Raw genomic sequence first — 18,893 nt, 5'->3', positions numbered from 1 at the left:
ACTTGTTCTAAATCAAAAGAAAATAAACTAAATAAAATAAGTAAACTAAAACAGAGCTACTTTTGAGGTAAGTGATGGAGTTATTCTTATCAGGCCTGCTGGTCCCACCGCAACAGAGTTATGGTGGGTGCTGTTTGATATGTAGATAAAAGGAAATGCATGCAGTGCAGTTCTCTTGCTTTATTTAAACTTTTCCTCATCTCTTATCAGAAGAAATTGTCCCTGAAAAGTGGAAGTGAAGTGGCCATCTGTGGTCTAGGATGCCCAGGTGGATCTAAATTCATTCCTGGATAGTGAGGTTATTGACCAAGCGTGTGGTGTGTGTTTGCATAGACAGCTGGAATCCTATCCATCTCTGTGGCATAACATCGCCAAACATGGTAAACTCTGCTTGAGCTGTTAAGACCCGATTCTCCTTTCACAGCAAGTTTAGGCTGATATAACTTCATTGACTTCACTGGAATTACTACTGATTGTCGCCACTGTAAGAGGAAACTCAGGCCCTTAGTGAAGTTTATGTTATAAAAATTAAAATACAAGGTACTTAAACCACTCAGACACGCAGGTGGATTCAAATATTACTTCAAGTAATATGAAACTGAAGTAAAATGATCTAAGTTTCATCACAGACTGCTCAATGTGCAGCAGTGGTCTGAAAACTGAATACATTTTGAGTTGCAGTAAGATGAAAATAGAGTCAGATGGTGACAAAAACAGAAGGTGCTATACGATCTGCAGGAGAATCCCATACAAAATCAGAAAATGAGGAAAGACTAGGTGTGTATCAGAAGGATTTCAATAGGGTCAAGTCCATCTAGGTGTTGTAAATCTCACAATGCTAACTGGAGGCTTAATTCTGCACTGATCTACATTTTGAGTAACCCTGTGGGTTCCAGAGGGATTGTACAGGGTGTATGACAATGGGCATTAAAAAGTCAACACTTAACAAGAGTTACCAAGCGGAGTTATCCTGTTTGAAGTATAGCAAAACAATCAGTGTCTCAAATACTCTAGTTAACTGTTGACTGGTTCTCATAGCATTCCTTCTCAGATCTGAACCTTAGAGTTCAGAAAATGGGATACTAGCACCTGAATCCTCTAAGCTTAATTACCAGCTTAGATCTGATAGTGCTGCCACCACCCAAAAATATAGTGTTTTGGGGCACTCTGACCTCCCCAACCTTCCCTGGGGACCCCAAGAACCCAGATCCTTGGGTTCTTAAAACAGGGAGAAATAAACCATTCCCCCACCTTTCCCCCTCCCAGAATTTCCCTCCCTGGGCTATCCTGAGAGATACTGATCCAACCTCTTAAATCACCATACAGAGAAGCATCTCCCTTCCCTTCCACAAAGAGGCAAACAGATTCAAGGAAAACAAAGAGATTCTATCTCTCCCCCTCCCGTCTCCCCCCCACCCGTCCTCGTGAGTTATTCCAATCCCCTGGAATAACACAAGGGAAACAAGGGGGAAAAAATCAATCAGGTTCTCTAAAAAGAAATCTTTTAATAAAAGAAAGGAAAAACTAAAGAATTATCTCTGTAACTTCAAGATGTAAATATTACAGGGTCCTATAGCTTACAGACACCAGGAAGAGACTTTCCCCCCAGTACCAATACAAATCAAAATATTCCCAGCAACTACACATATAAAAGTTAACCAGCCAGATCCACAATTGCAGATAGAGTAAAACAATCAAAAAGCCTAAACTGCCTATTTTTACTTACTATTTGAAAAGAAACTTTGAGAGCCTGTAGTAATGTCTGGTCTCTCTCAGACCCTCCGAGAGAAGAACACACAACGGACAAAGAACACACACAAAAACTTCCCTCCACCCAAATTTAAAAGTATCTTGTCTTCTGATTGGTCTTCTGGTCAGGTGTCCAGTTCCCTGCTTGTAATCCTTTACAGGTACAAGAGACATTAACCCTTAACAATCTGTTTATGACACTAGTGAATGGCAATTGCTGTATGTCAGCCCAAAGTTTGAACCTGGGACTTTAAGTGGGAACTTTACAGCATGAAATATCTGTGCATAATGATATGTATTAAATTAAATTAAACTGAAGGACTTGTTCAAATCCAATTTGGATTCTCTTCTGGTTACTGAAAGAACAGGCTTGAGGCATTGGGAACAGCTACATTTCACTGTATGGGGTAAGGATAATAATATAAAAATGAACACTCTTTCCAGACTATTATTATCTGTTTGGCTCCTTACTCAGGGAAAACCCCAAAGGATATTTTAAGAAGTTCAAAAAATTATTAAAGAATTTTTATGGGTAAGGAAGACAAAGAAAGTATGACTTTTTCCAAAATGGTCCTGCCAGAACAAAAGGATAGGTTTATACACAACTTTCAGTCCTTCAATTATACTGTACAGCTTTCATCATGAATCATTGTTTACTGATAAAGAGATAAGATTCACAACAATCCTTAGTGGACTGATACTGAGCAGTCTAATAGACCATCAGTTCCTCTTTCTGAATTGATAGAAGTCTGTGTTGTAGTAACCCTTCCTTGTTATCACAGTGTTTGCAAAAACATATTGAATAAAAGGTAAAAATATTAAGAAGCATCAGTAGCAATACCACAGTTACAATTGTGTTGATATTTGTACTTACAGCTGGATTCAAATCCCTGTATTTCATACTTTTTTGTCCTCAGATTTGGCACAATAAATCTTCAGAGAACAATCAAACTTTCCTTAGAATATGTTAGTGAAATTTTGCATACTGTTGCAGATTAAATATTTAAAAATTGAGAGATGTGGGCAACAGAAAGGAGTTAGTTTGAGGCTGAAAAGGGAGAGTGATGAGGGGAGTACACATGGTGGAGGACTCTATAGTCTGAATGCTTATTTCCTTGCTTTTGACAGTTTGCTTTGGTGAGGATATCCATTCTAATAACCTGAACTCAAGGCTAACAGCTTTTTTGTATTAGAATATATTTAGCCTGAGCCCCTTTTATCACTAGTATGCAACAATATAGGAAAAACCCAGATTCATATTGGAGTCATCTGGCACACATGGATTGAAAGGGACTTTGTAAGTTTAAGTTCGTTATTTCATAGGGGAGTATTGTTTTTCTTCTCTAGGGTTTATGAATTCATTGATAATGAGAGTAGTTGGCAATGCATATCAATTTGCTTTGACATTTAAGCAGCTGACAAATTTGCCTTGAACTTTCATTCTAGAAAAAAAACAATCTTTTTCTATACTAGAAACCTTAACAAAGTAGAGGAGTATAGTGTTTATATTTATAAATTGCTCCTCTTTACTAGGGCAGGATAAATATAGAATAGAAGTTGTTGATCAGTAGCTCAGTAGATCTACAGTTGAGAGGCTTTGTTTTGAAGAAATTATGAGCAATTCTTCTGGGCAGGCTAGCTGAGCACTGAGCCAAAACATCCAGAGGAAGGATTGGTCCACTGCACATGGGAATAAAACATTCTTTATGGCCGAGAATTGTAGAGCTGCCTCTGAATGGGGATCTCATGTAAATACATAAAATTCTATTTGAGGACAACAAATGGCTTGTTCAAACATATACAGGCTGAAAAGCAGTTACAGTCACTGCTTTCTATATTCTTTCTAATTTCTTGATTTTTTTTTCTCTTTTCTTCATTTTGCTTCATTCTTTTGGCTTTCTTGCAGCGATGCTATCAACTGCATATTCAAATGTGAGTGTATTAAAGAGCTAAATGCTTTTTTGCATGAGGAGAAGGGCTGTCTGAATCCTTCATTTCTTTTTCCCTTTGCTCTCTTTGCTATTTACCAGAGGGTTCTAAATTCATCCAGCCAAGAATATTGCTATAAATCAGCTTGCTAAAAGCACTGTTCTGTGTAATCCAAAATCTGTCTGAAATGTAGTATGTACATGCAATTATTTATAACAATGTGAGCATTCACTATTGCATCCTGTGCAATGTGTGTTCTCACTTGTGCCTTAGCTAGTAGATAAGCTCAGCTGCTGCGATTTTCAGCCTCAGAACTATCATAGAACGACACTTTTGTGTTGTGAAACTCTAACACATGTTCATTTAGAAAATAGATAAAAATAAATCACCTTATTTATTTACCTTTCCCATTCCAGCCAGTTACTTCCAACGTATAATGAACTGAGATTTAACCTCAGGCATTATTTACAAAGTCCAAGTTTGAGATCATTTGGAAGGCAAGCAAACTACATCCCAACTAAGGGCCAGATTGTATCTGAAAGTGTGGGTAAAGAGTGGGTAAAGGATACAACTGGACTTCAATCATCCTTACGTTGGGAGCCTCAAAAATCAGGATGCGGTGCCCAGACATTGCTATCTCAGCTGGAATTCCTCTAAGGAGTCCTTCTGCTGCATGGCCCATCTGTACACTCCTGCAGTAAATGCCATGTCTTAAAACCATAATCTGACCTCAATTGTATATGTGCTTTAAGTACTTAGAGCTTGCTTGTTGCATTGTAGACACTGCTTATTATCAAAAGAAAGAAAATAAGTGGTTGTTCAGTTAAACAACTGAATATGTAGCTGAACAAAGGATTTTTCACTTCTATTAGGCTAGGAGTTTCAAATTCTTCATAGCTTTCTTTTCTTTTTCTCTTCTCTCTCTTAGAGATATGTTTAAGAGATATAAAATACTATTTGTATTCCTTTTCTTTTTGAAAATGTGATTCCATAGTTACACTAAGAAAAGGTGTGTGTGTTTGGGGAAGTAATAATTTTGCACCAAGAACAGGCTTCAAACTTCAGTGTTGACTGTTAATTACCTTATTTCGTCAATCATAAAATGCTGTATGGAAGCAAATTTATGCTGTGAAGTCTCTAATGGTCTTATTTTCTGATGCCAACAGATGTTGATGAGTGCATATCAAACCCATGCACTAATGGAGATTGTGTTAATACACCTGGATCCTATTACTGCAAATGCAATGCAGGTTTCCAGAGAACACCTACCAAGCAAGCTTGCATCGGTAAGAAAGTTTGTTTACACATCTGCATATTCTACAGACGTTATGCTATATCAGATTCTCTTGGAGTTAAGAAAATAATTATTAGTGTTCTCTTTTTCAGTTAACCATGACAGTGACACAAGTACTTTTTAATTACAGCTGAAATGTTGGCCTACCCTTGAGTTAATTCTATAGATACAATAGTGATTTAGTTTTTGGCCTTTGCCATTCATTTGTTCCTTCTGGTGACCCAGTTTACTTGGCTAGCTGGTTTAAATTGGAGAATACACAGAAAAGTAAGGCTATACATATTTTAATAGACTCATTATTGAATGTCACTACAAACTAACAATGTGCAATAGTCTTATATCAGTATAGTAAATGTTTGACTGTGTAAAGCTATATTCATACTGGGAGTTCAGGAAAATGAGGTCTTTCCATTTACAAAATGTTTCTTTCTAGGTAATATTTACTGTCAGGCTCTTTTAAAAACAATAGCTAGTAATGTGTCACTTTTAGTTCATTGATGGAGAGTCATCTGATGGAAACCTTGTAAAGTGCTGTGAGGTACAGTGTTTTCTTAATATTGTTTACTCATTGAAACTCTGTCATAAACACATAGTTAAGGGTTAATGTCTCTTTTACCTGTAAAGGGTTAACAAACAGGGACCCAAACACCTGACTAGAGGACCAATCAGGAAACAAGATACTTTCAGATCTAGGTGGAGGGAAGCCTTTGTTTGTGGGTTTGGGGTTTTTGCTTTGTTCTCTCTAGGCTCTGAGAGTGACCACACATACCTACAGCTCTCTAATCTGTTCCAATTTTGTAAGTACAAAAGTAGAAAGACAATTTAGTCTTTATAATTGTTTATCTGTATTTGCAATTGTGTATCTGGCTGGTAGAGTTTTACTGTATATTTGGGTGAAAGTATTCTAAATTGTATTGCTGCTGGAGAAAGCTTTCTTTCTATTGTCTATAAGCTGAAAGACCCTGTAACTTTTTACCATCTAAATTGCAGAGATAGACCTTTTATTTTTTCTTTCTTTTTATTAAAAGTTTTGCTTTTAAGACCTGTCTGATTTTTCCCATTGTTGAGGCTCAAGGGAACTGAGTCTGTACTTAGCAGGGAAGGAGAAGGGAGGGGGAGAAAAAGGGGAGGGGAACCCACCTGATTTCTCTGTGTTGTGATTCAAAAAGTTTGAATCACGGCGATCTTCTAGTGTACCCAGGGCGGGAAAGATCTGGGAGGAAGAAAGGAGAAGGGGGAATCCCTTTGTTTAGATTCACGGAGCTTGAATCTGTATATTTCTCCAGGAGCCCAGAGAGGGAACACCTGGAGGGGAGGAGGAGGAAGGGAAATGGTTTATTCCCCTTTGTTGTGAGACTCAAGGAATTTGGGTCTTCCCTGGGCCCCCAGGGAAGGTTTTGGGGGAGACCAGAGTCTATCAGGTGCTCTCCTCTAAGTCCTGATTGGTGGCAGCAGTACAGGATCTAAGCTGGTAATTAACCTTAGGGGAATTCATGCTAGTACCCATATTTTGGACGCTAAGGTCCAGATTTGGGAATTATACTATGACAAACTCTTAGAAGGTTTTTTTAATGATTTTTTCTCTCTCTCACTTAGATATTGATGAATGCATACAGAATGGCGTTCTTTGTAAAAATGGCCGGTGTGTGAACACTGATGGAAGTTTCCAGTGTATTTGCAATGCTGGATTTGAACTAACTACGGATGGAAAGAACTGCGTTGGTATGGAGAGCTTGTCTTTATACAAAGATGAAGTGCCAAAGAGAGACTCTGGTTTAACATTTCTAGAAGTTACACTTCACAGAGTATTCTTGATCTTCAAAGATGGAATTTTGTGAACTCAGAGCTTCACTGGGGTCAAGTTGAGAGTGTGAGGAGCTGCACCAAATAGATGGTGTATGAAGCTGCACCATTCCAAATGAAGTTCAGGAAGGAATTGTCCTTCACAGGGTGCAGTCTCTCTGTGTGACCCAGTGCATAAGTGGGTGGGGCTGGAGTAGAAGGGGAAGGGGAAGAGAGGGTCAAAACCATGATCCCACCTCCTCCACACCCCCACTTGCCCCCTTTAGATTACTGTTCACCTCTAGAAGAATATCAAGAAAGCAGACCCTGTGTTGTCCTGAGCAAAAATCCTGCAATTGTGATAGGTATTTGTGAAGGTAGTATAAGGGGTAGTGCAAGTGCCTGCTTCCCCTTCCTCTTAACTTGCACCAGCATAAGGACTTGTAACAGTTTATCCCCATAATGGACCATTGGCCTATTCATGTTTCTGAACAGTAAGTTTCCTATTTTTAGATTTTAGCTCTGCGTGTGGGGACTCAGCCTTGGTAGGAGTTTGTACAGCACCTAGCACATTTTAGTCATTGCTGCAATAACAGTAATAGTAACACATTTAATATAAAGGCATTTAGATGCTATAATATATTTATATAATTTCTTGTTAATGACTAGGAAGAAGGTCATACTTCTTGCTGATTCCTTCATATTTAAATGCTTAGCATAAATTGTTTCCTTTTCTGATAATTCCTGATAGTCACACAGTTTAGTACAGAGTGGACCATACAATTCCCATTGACCATGTGGGGCAGACTCTAATATGCAATCCACAGGTAACAGCATGTCTCTCTTTAATCCCATAACCTGAGTTTTAATTCTTTGCCTTGTTAAAGAAGATGGGTATTTTTATTCTATTAAAAAGTGTCATGAGAAACTTGCAGCTGCAACAAGCTTTGAATTCTTTAAGGTAGTTGAACCTTGTTCTCCCTTCTCCTAAAGTAAGAGGAGTCACCATTTACTACCGTGCCTTCTCTGTTGAAATCTTCAGGGTAAATGACTTTTTAACTCGGATGTTTCGCAGCTTCTGTTTCCTCAAGACTAAAGGGATATAAGTCATTTTCTGTGCTCTGTTTCTGCAGATCATGATGAGTGCACCACCACCAACATGTGTTTAAATGGGATGTGCATAAATGAGGATGGTAGCTTCAAATGTATCTGCAAACCAGGGTTTGTCCTTGCTCCAAATGGGCGTTACTGTACTGGTACGTATGATTGTAAGATAACATATTAGGACAATCTTGATTGAAACCACCTTTTCCTATCTATAAAAGCAGCAAAGAATCCTGTGGCACCTTATAGACTAACAGACTTTTTGGAGCATGAGCTTTCGTGGGTGAATACCCACTTCTTCAGATACATGTGGTGGAAATATCCAGGGGCAGGTATATATATGCTAGCAAGCAAGCTAGAGATAACAAGGTCAGTTCAATCAGGGAGGATGAGGCCCTGTTCTAGCAGTTGAGGTGTGAAAACCAAGAGAGGAGAAACTGGTTCTGTAGTTGGCAAGCCATTCACAGTCTTTGTTCAATCCTGAGCTGATGGTGTCAAATTTGCAGATGAACTGAAGCTCAGCAGTTTCTCTTTGAAGTCTGGTCCTGAAGTTTTTTTGCTGCAGGATGGCCACCTTAAGGTCTGCTATAGTGTGGCCAGGGAGGTTGAAGTGCTCTCCTACAGGTTTTTGTATATTGCCATTCCTAATGTCTGATTTGTGTCCATTTATCCTTTTCCGTAGAATTTTCCGTGGAAAAGCATCAAAGGGTTTACTTTTTATGAATATTCAAAAGTAAATTCCCACTTCAGATGCTTGTTGCTCTAGAATTACATAATGTTTATTAGGACACCATCACATAGGGCTAACACAACCTTCTTTATAGAGAAAAGGAAAATTTTGAATGTTTTAAAAATGGAGCCTAATCTAACTCCATTTTAAGTACCATTTAGATTAAAATTAGTATGGCTTGACCATAAAAAGATGAATCCACCTTTTTTTTTCAATTGCAGAGATATACACTATCCTCAGACAAAAGAAAAAGTGTAGGGTTAAACCCTGTAATTTAAATCAAATTTTAGAGAAAGGGGAAGGGAAATCCTGACTTGTTCTTATATTTCTGAATTGCAAACTTGCTGAGCATAAAGAAAGCAGGGGAAAAGAAAGATAGGCTGCCTGAACTATTGAGTGATATTCATGAGCAGAAGTTAGCTGTCTTTGATTTAACTCAAGTGTGGTATGAGATTGCACTGAGTAACAAAGTGTTAGTTCATAAGAGGGGAAGATTTCCTTTCCTTCTTAAAAAGCACAAATAAATTGTCAGGCTTGAGAGAGCAACAAAACTACAGTCTTACCAGGTTTTGAATTTTAAAAATCAGTAATTTTTATTTTAAAAAAATGAAAAAATCCCCATCACCATGAAACAACTCCTAAAAGATTGACTGCAGTATATAAATGGTTGCTACAAGACAATGCTCTAGTACTGAACTTTATTACAACATAATGTTTTGTTCAGCCACCTCATAGTGAATTCAGTACTTCGATGCTGCAATAACAGATGTCTTAGAAAAAACGAAGTGAGATAAATCAATAGTAATGACACTCCATTTAGAGTTAAATAGAAAATCCAAATTGTTTCAATATAGTATTTCATGATGAGAATTGCACTACTGGCCAGAGTAAAGCTCTTTTTACAGAGTTTGATGTGCACTTTGAAGTTAATAGGAGTTTTTTGTCACTGACTCCGCAGAGAACAGCATCATGTCCTTAGTGAAGTTAAGTGAAACACTGGCTTTGCTAAAAGACAATTATGCCATAATTATCTGTATTCTAATTTCAATTTTAAAACATAATACTACTGTGAAATAAATGGCAGAAAATAAAGTGAAAAATCTGCAATTGACAAGCTAAATATAGACTCTCAGATACATCTAGACTCAACATTTTTTCTGAAAATTTGTTTTAAAGTACATGCCCTTTGGCTGAGACCTTGCATATCAAGTTTAACATGAAAATGCAAAATCCATCAACTACTATAGTGCCATGAGTCAATGTTTTAATGTCATTTACTCAAAAATGGCGATAAGTAAATTATGTTTCCCTTTGGGCAGATATTGATGAATGCCAGACGCCAGGAATTTGCATGAATGGTCATTGCATCAATACTGAAGGTTCTTTTCGGTGTGAATGTCCACCAGGCCTGGCTGTTGGGGTTGATGGCCGTGTTTGTGTAGGTAAGTGAGATTTCTTCAATGAAGAGCAATTAGGACTACTTCTTATGATTTACCAAAGTATAACATATAAAAAAAAATCAAAAGACATTCTTCTTGTTAACGTTGACATTTGTTGTTGATTTAAAATAATTAATTATGTAGGATTCATTCTGCCACATGGTTGATAGTCTGTGATTACAGGATCAGACACTGGTGTGTCTTCATCTTCTGTCTCCTGTGTCTTTTAAAATACATTTCCATTCCTGAGTCAGTATTTTCACTTGTACATCGCACCCTTTTTTCTAATGCCAATCACTTGCCCCAAATCATTAGAAAAATAAACCACTTTGGTCAGGGGAGGGGAAAGAAGTTGTATTCTTTTGAATATATTGTTTCTCTCATTTTCACGTCTTTCTCTCATCCTATAAAGATCAAATAAAGCAAACCGTACTCCAGCAGGAAAAATATAATAAGTTATCATAAAAATGCAACCTAAGTAAACATTATTTTGTATGGACTCATAAATGTTTCAGAATCACTGTGTTTGGTGGTGTGAAATGATGCTGTACAATGTGCTGAAAATTAGAAAATAAAAAAGATTAAGGAAAAAACTGAGGTTCTCTGTTCTTAAACTAAGGATATCGAGTTATGTAGCTCTCAGCTTCATCCAATGAAAAATCTTATGATTACTAACAACCTTTGAAAGAAGTGAATTTCTCCTTTTGAAATACATTATTTTTACTTTACTGGCCCAGATCAGGTGTGTGTGAAGTCTGAAAAATCATCATCATAGAAATTAGAGATAGAAAGGATGTGATAGGTCATGCATAATTGTTCCTGACTGTATAGTCTCCAGTGATCACTCTAATTCAGATTTAACCCAGTAAACAATCCTTTTCCTTGAGAAACTCTTGAGTCTCAATGGTATGACTAGAAGCTGTGAATAATGAGACAAACCAAATCTCTAAATCTGCTGTGGAGAAGGAGCTAACAATTCCATTCAAGAATTCCTGCTGAGAATTAGTCCTGCATACTGGAGATCATTGGCTCAGGGAAAGTCCACTTGCCCAATGTTGTTTATGCACACACATATGGCTTATAAACTAACAGCAGGGCCAGCTCCAGGCATCAGTGTACTTGGGGCAGCACATGGAAGGGGATGGCACTTTGGCTTTTCCGTGGCAATTCGGTGGCGGGTCCCTTACTCCCTCTCGGCAGGAAGGACTGGCCGCCGAATTGCCACTGAAGAAGCAGCGGTGGTAGAGTCATGGTGGAAGTGCCGCAGATCACGATTGCGGCTTCTTCCTTTTTTTTTTTTTTTGGCTGCTTGGAGCTGGCCCTGACTAACAGGAAATAAACTAAAAATAACACAATACTGTAAATATGCATGTTCACTGTACTTAAAGATGTGTATTGGAAAAATGGCAATAGCAGATGTTGACTGATGGCTTTTTATCAGAATTCTTTTGTGTAGCTGGCTGTTTGCTATTATCGAGGGATCAGATGGGAAGAAGAACATGGTGGTACTTAAAATGATCACCAGTGAAGTAGTTAACTTAGTAAACATTTAAATTGTCATAATTATGCTTCTAAGTTAAGATAGATGTAGCTGAGATAAATAATACAGCAGTTATCAGCAACCTTAGAACTAATCAACCAGATCAAGGATAAAGGGATATAAAGAACCAAGGTTGAAGCATTCTGTTCTCTGCTGATCCCTGCTGGAATTATGGCCCTACAGAGCACATTATAAATCTGCACAACTAAGAACAACCCTGAGGCTGAACTAGGCCCTGGGGATTGGGATAACACAAAGGTGGCTTAAAACTAATGTTAGCTCCATATTCTGAAGATGCAGCCCATTATTCCTACCTGCCTGTCTACAGACACAGGAAGATTGTACTGCATCAGTTAATATTGAGAAGGGTATCTCTAAAACCATAAGGGCTAAGCACTTTATATTCTTATTTTAAAACAAAAATTTTAATTCTGCCGAATCTGGGGGATTACCAAAATAAAACCACTGCAGTGTTCCACCAAGTGCCAGCTCAGTCTGACCCCTTCAATTACAAACTCCATTAAGAAACTCCAGTAGGAAAAGTCTGCATGGTGCAAGGAGTGAAAGGAAACTAATGTGAAAAGCAGACTGTTCCTTTACTGTATTTCTAAATGAGAATACTAAATAGGTACAGTATTTTAATAAATGCAGGCATTTATTATAGTTAATTAAACCTGTGTTACAGTTTAAACCAAGAATTAAAAGTAAGAATTGTTCTCACTGATGTTGCAGCCATGATATTTGCTTATATCATGTTAATAAATATTGTCAATAAAGTATTCAAATGAGCACAAACCGTCTGAGATGGTATTGTATTAGGGATTTCACAATTAGGGCACAGTAGCAGAGCCCTTTAAGTACTAACCATGCAGCAACTTTTTCCATGCCTGCTGTTTTCACTGTATTCTAAATATGAAATGGGAAACATAAGTCCATGACGCCGAAGTACTTGAGAAAGCAAAATTGCCACGTCTACTCATCATTCTCAGACACAGGTATCTCCGCTGGCTTGGTCATCTGCATTGAATGCATGCATTCCAAAGGATCTCCTTTATGGAGAATTTGCAGATGCTCCAAGACTATTAGGCCAACCTAGACTCAGGTTCAAGGACATTTTGAAAAAGGAATTTGAAATCTTTCAACATCAAGCTGGGGAAGATGCAGTTAGCAACAGGTTACTCTGGAGGACTGTGCCACAACAGGGAGTCAGAGGCTGAAAAAAGGCAGTTAAAAGAGAGAGGAAAGTGAAGAGAGTAAAGAGGAAAGCACAACAGGCCTCAAGTGCTAGTAGTGCCCTGACTTCATCCCTCTGACCCTGCATTTGCATGATCTGTGGCAAGGACTGTTACTCGAGAATTGCATTTTTCTAGCCACTTGTGATGCTAGAGCGTGGCACACAGTAACTGAACAGCTTGAAACTTTCAAGATGGACGGCTGCTACTTATAATAAGATTCCAGAATTGCCACTCTGTCTGTGTCACTCTGAAGCCCAGAATGTCTATTCAGTCATTGTGAAGTAATATAAATAGCTACATGCATGGTTGAGAGCTCTTTTTGTTTAGAATATCCCCAGATCCTGTCATTGCTGGGATTTGCAATCTGTTGCCATCAAGTTTTTAAGTCATTGGCTATTTTGATTTTATGAATTACACCTGTGTGATAGCTACAGAAAGGCATCTATGTCATACCAAGAATTCTAGACAATTGTGATAGCAGAGGTAACTCAACTAATCACTACTCTTATTCTCCAGCTGATTTGCATGTTGTAATTTCACTAGGTGTATGAGGGAGATTGCAGGGATGGGGGATCACTTGGCCCTACTGCCACTGTTCAACCTATGCACAAATCAGCACAACTCTCTGCCAGAACCACACACACATTTGCCCACCTCACTCATAGAACCATACCCATGGGTCACTACTAGTACCTCTTAAAGATATACCATAAATATTACAGTTTCAACAGGAAATGCCCTTAAGATGCCAAGAAATCATGAGGCAGATTCATGACTCATTTCGGAATTTCAGTTTTACAAACTGAAAGACTTAAAGTAGGTTATTTCAAATAGTGTGTAACAAAATTTTCATTCATACGTAATCCTCTGGATAGAATTTCAAGGAGTCTGTATGGTGTTTAGAAATCTACAGTATTGCAGGATCTGACACAGGAGCTTTCTGTCTGACTATGCTACATGATTCATTGAATGATCTGAATATTATTATTCAGACATTCTAGCTTGCGGAAGAGTATTTGTAATCTGAAACTTATCGCATTACATGGGGCTGATTTTATTTTATTTTATGTTAGTGATACTCACAATGTCATAGGGATTTTGCAGAAAAGTGCATCAAAGAACTTACAATCAAAAGGCTCCTTTCTGCTACCCTTACACTGAGAACTGTCTTGCTTCATAAGTAGTGCCATTGAGCCCAATGGGACTTTTCATGGAGTAAATTGCTGTACTATTAAACATAAGCATGCAGAATCAGCCTCCAAGTGACAGATGAGTTTGGAAAAAACACACACCAGAGATGGAACATATACTTGGAAAGGGAACATTCAGATAACTATTTAGAGCCAAATTCTGTTTTTGATGCAGGCACTTGGCTTTCAGTGGCTTCTAAGTGAACCATCCTGAATACAAGACAAAATGTATCCGTTTCACTGGATAAGATTGTGACCTCAGGTATTTGTTGAAAGAGTATTCATTCATGTCCTTCCTAGTGTAAGAAAACATAATTATTTTTCTGCCTCCCCTTTCTTAGATACTCATATGCGCAGCACATGCTATGGAGGAATCAAAAAAGGAGTGTGTGTCCGCCCTTTCCCCGGGGCAGTGACAAAATCTGAATGTTGCTGTGCCAATCCAGACTATGGCTTTGGAGAGCCATGTCACCCATGTCCTGCCAAGAACTCAGGTGAAGTTGCATAATTCTTCTGATCTCACAGCTAACATAGACTAATAAGTCTGATTCAAAGCAGATTCATAGCATTTGTTTTCAAAGTAATCTAAATTTCTAGTATTTAATGTGAACAAAAGAAGAAAATGTTTCTTTGTTCTTCCATGACCAGTGCTGTCTAGAGTGCACCAAACTCCAGAGCTGTCCAGACTATGTGAGAATTCAAGGTGTAGGCACCAAAGTCTAGATGGATGCAGCTGGGCCTCATAATTGTCTTTAAGTGTAGGGTGAGCCAGAAGAGGTTATGTTGGATAGGAGAAAAGGTACCTTAGAGGTGTTAGACAAGGAGCTGTAGGTTTCCTAACCAAATCAGTCCTGTGTAAAGTACAGTAACTATTGAGTTTGGAATTAGGGTTGATGATCAAACCACTCTTTTTATTATTATTTTTTTAATATGAACTATTTCACTCATCTTTAGTAACAGCAAAATGCAGAGAACATGAAGAAACAGTTTATTTGCCACATACATCCCTTGAAAACAGTATTCATATCACCATATTTTGGAGAACAGTCCATGTTGCTTTCTGGGGTGACGTTGCCCTGTTGTGAAACTGTCAATTAGCATCATGTGCGACATTACTGTTGTAGGTGCTAACTTGAAGACATGGTACTTTTGAGAGGATAATACCATATATTTCCTTTTAGTGTTTTGTTTCAAGATGTCAGTTTTCATTCAAAGGTTTAGAACTAACATTTTTTATACAACTTCTGTTTCAATCGAGCAGCTGATTTCCATGGCCTGTGTAGCAGTGGAGTAGGCATTACTGTGGATGGACGAGGTAATGTTGCATTTTTTTCCTTTATATATAGAAGACTCATGAAAAATAATGAAAGTAAAAGAAATATTCAAAAGTATGAATTCAGCATTTGGATTTTTCATAAGATACAAGTGGCTAAAGACTTTTCAAGATATGGTATGTTTTTAATATGGTACAATATTAAAATAAATAAAGGTTCCTAAGAAAGGATGAGAATTGTTCCCATCCAAGTCAGAAGTAAAACTCCCATCACTTCAGGGGGAGCAGGTTGAGACCCTTTAGTACTTTCAGCAATGGCATAGATAGCATTTAAAAATAATACTTAAATAAAAAAGAAAATGTTATTTCTGTTCAATATTGTAGGCATATCGGCCTAGTTTTATCATTTTACAGGCTGTGATTTTTAATGCCTTCACGTAAGTAATGTGAAATGCATAAACAGAGTTTGGAAATTCTCTGAGATGAGTACTTTATGGTTTACTGACTGTATAAGCTCCACTAGTGCCACTTGGTCAGACTGTAAATCTCACAAGAGAAATAACCATTTTCCTCAATGCTACAGTTTCAAACAATGGGAATTTGTATGAGGTCCTCTGTGGAGGTTACAGTCTTTGTTCAGTACCTGAAGACTGTAACTCTTCACAAGGGATATAAGACAAATCATAGTCTTTGCCAGGAAAGATTAATCTTCAGAAGATTAATCTCCTCCAGGGATCAAATATAAATTAATATCCCTTTTGAAGGCCTGAACAAAATTGTAACCTTTGCTGTGGATCTCATACAAGTGAAAACAGGTTCGCAGAGGACCCTACTGCTGCTTACTCCGAGGAACTTGGCTTGCTCAAACCATTCCCCAAAGCAGGGGAAAATTGAACCTCTTCAAACTGGAACCTTCTACCCCAACCAAAGCAGTGTTTTCCTCTTCATCTGTTCTCTTTATTGAGAGCAGGCAGGAAATCCCTCTTACAGACAATTCTTATTCCCAGTCATGTCCATTTGTCTCTCTACCCTAGTCATACTGCTTTTACCACACTGCAGTAACTGTCACCCAGCCCCGCTCCCTTCATTCTATTCATGGACCCACCTGGTTGCTCCCTGAAGACATCAGAAAAGTTGGGGCATAGGAGGGTACTGAACTTCTACCAAAAAAAAAAAATTCTTAAGGGAAAAGGAGGACCTGGACCTTTTAGGCGAAATCTGTGCTACAGGGAGGTAGGAGATAGCATGAAATGTGCCCAACCGTTCTCCAAGATTCAGTCAAAGTTAGTGAACTTTGGTTATAGATTTGTAATAACACCATAAAATAGACAAAATTATACTGATTTACTTTTTCTTATGAAAGCTTTGGACATTTTATAATCTTTAATGCAAGATTAACAAAGTGTTTTTCTGAGTATGTGTCAGTGTACACGTAAATTGCAGGCCAGATACTGATCTCAGATGCACCATTGTTAATCAGTCCAAATAAATCACGGAAATAAGTGGAGTCGCACTAGTGTAAAAGAGGTTTAAGTGAGATCACAATCAGGCCCAGCATCCTTCTTGTTCTTTCCAGTGTTTCTGAATGGATCTATATAAACCAGAGGAATCAACATATAGAAAGAGTAATTTTTTGTTTTGTTAATGTGGAAAAGTCCTGGATCCTATGAGGTGAAAATGTGCAAAGAATGGCTCTTCGGCCCTGAATCCATAGTCACTGCACTTACAAAATAGATATTTTGAGTTAGAGGCATTTCTACGTGTGCAACTATTCCAAGATAAGATGTTTCACAGCATTAAATGTGTAATATAGTTGCATTAATCTTCTCTATTATATTGATATAGATATTAATGAGTGTGCATTGGATCCTGATATTTGCTCCAATGGAATTTGTGAAAACCTACGTGGTAGCTATCGTTGTAATTGTAACAGTGGCTATGAACCTGATCCCTCCGGAAGGAACTGTGTTGGTAAGTTATTTAAGTTATTAATTAATTACTAATGGTTAAACTCACATTGATTTTAGTGGAAGCAGGAGAGGACCTTTAATGTGTGAGAGAAGTGGCTATTACCTTTTGCTGCAATGAAAAAGCACAAAGTCTCTTTAGAAAATCTACCCCTTTCAGTCTGTACATTCAGGAGCAGCTCTCTTACAACCGAGAGTCTGTGGAGACCACAGCCTGAAATAAATCTCTCCTGAACCTTCTCTTCTGGTGTTCAAACAACATCCCAGCCGCTCCAAGTTTGTCATCAGAAGCAAGCTCGCCACAGAACAGGCCATGCCAACTCAAAGCAGCACCAGACTCTGACAGAACAACAGATGCAAAATCTAGAGACATATCTCCACTGCTGCGATGGTCAAACCTCCCACAAGGGTCCTATGCAAGCCTATCACAACATGTGCTGTACATCATCCAGTTCACTATATGGGTGAAATGAAACAAACACCATATCAACTGTGGATGAACCCTTTTCACAAAGTGATCATTCTGTATCTGACCTCTGTCCTCATCCTCCACCTTCAGAGGACAAGCCTGGCATCTTAAATTCATAACTTTGATAGACACAAAAAATCATGGACTGAATAGAGATACTGGTTTATTACAACAATCTATAACCCATTTAAACCACACACCTCACCCTGAGCTTTTCCCCCCTCTCTCCTTTCCCCCCTGTGACTGTAGAAGCCACTTCCGTTTGAATGGTCCCATGAAATATCATAGGATTGGAAGGGACCTCGGGAGGTCATCTAGTCAAGTCTCCTGCACTCATGGCAGGACTAAGTATTATCTAGACCATTCCTGACAGGTGTTTGTCTAACCTGCTCCTAAAAATCTGTAATGATGGAGATTCCACAATCTGCTTAGGCAATTTATTCCAGTGCTTAACCACCCTGACAGTTAGAAAGTTTTTCCTAATGTCCAACTTAAACCTCCCTTACTGCAATTTAAGCCCATTGCTTCTTGTCCTATCCTCAGAGGTTAAGAACAACAATTTTTCTCCCTCCTCCTTGTAACAACCTTTTATGTACTTGAAAACTGTTATCATGTGTTAACAACTTACACTAAACAATCTGTTCTAGCTTGTACATAGCTGTGGCACTCTGAGGATATTTCCCAGACCTGAAGAAGAGCTCTGTGTAAGCTCGAAAGCTTGTCTCTCTCACTAACAGAAGTTGGTCCAGTAAAAGATATTATCTCACTCACCTTGTCTCTCTAATTATGTCATTCTGTCCTTTTTCCCTCCTTTTTCCTCTTAAAAATAGACCTTTTCTTTACTGACACATTAACCTTGAGAAATCAAGCAGTCAAAAGACAGGAAATACCTAAAGGTTGCTCCTCCAGTTTTAAGTTGCACATATGTTGTATGAGAGGAAGGATGGTCTTGTTAAAGCACTGAACTGGAACTGAGAAATGCTGGATTATTTTCTCAGCTCTGACACAGACTTCCTGTGTGACCTTTGGCAACTCACTCCAATCTAATGTTCACTGAAGTATCTTGGAATCATCTTACTGGTTTTGATGGAAATTAGATTAAGCCCTTAATTTCTCTTACATCCCCAGCTATATAATAGGGATAATAACACTTTCTTCACAAATTGGAAGGATAAAGTGTTTGTGAGGTGCT

General features: G+C 38.2%; 1 protein-coding gene across 4 annotated transcripts in view; it reads left to right on the top strand.

The window, feature by feature from the left end:
* The window catches only part of FBN2 (fibrillin 2), a 265,113-nt gene that overhangs the window by 109,890 nt on the left and 136,330 nt on the right, over positions 1–18,893 (top strand). For all 4 annotated transcript variants that reach the window (XM_050945536.1, XM_050945537.1, XM_050945535.1 and 1 more), the window contains 7 exons: positions 4,845–4,964; positions 6,569–6,694; positions 7,888–8,010; positions 9,908–10,030; positions 14,334–14,486; positions 15,254–15,307; positions 17,111–17,236. In XM_050945536.1, coding sequence (XP_050801493.1) covers positions 4,845–4,964; positions 6,569–6,694; positions 7,888–8,010; positions 9,908–10,030; positions 14,334–14,486; positions 15,254–15,307; positions 17,111–17,236 — 825 coding nt within the window. The remainder of the gene's footprint in view (positions 1–4,844; positions 4,965–6,568; positions 6,695–7,887; positions 8,011–9,907; positions 10,031–14,333; positions 14,487–15,253; positions 15,308–17,110; positions 17,237–18,893) is intronic.

The sequence above is a fragment of the Gopherus flavomarginatus genome, chromosome 3 (genome assembly GCF_025201925.1).
Source record: "Gopherus flavomarginatus isolate rGopFla2 chromosome 3, rGopFla2.mat.asm, whole genome shotgun sequence".
Lineage (NCBI taxonomy): Eukaryota > Metazoa > Chordata > Testudines > Testudinidae > Gopherus > Gopherus flavomarginatus.
The sequence above is the reverse complement of the archived record's forward strand: the minus strand, read 5'-3'. Positions and strand labels throughout refer to the sequence as shown.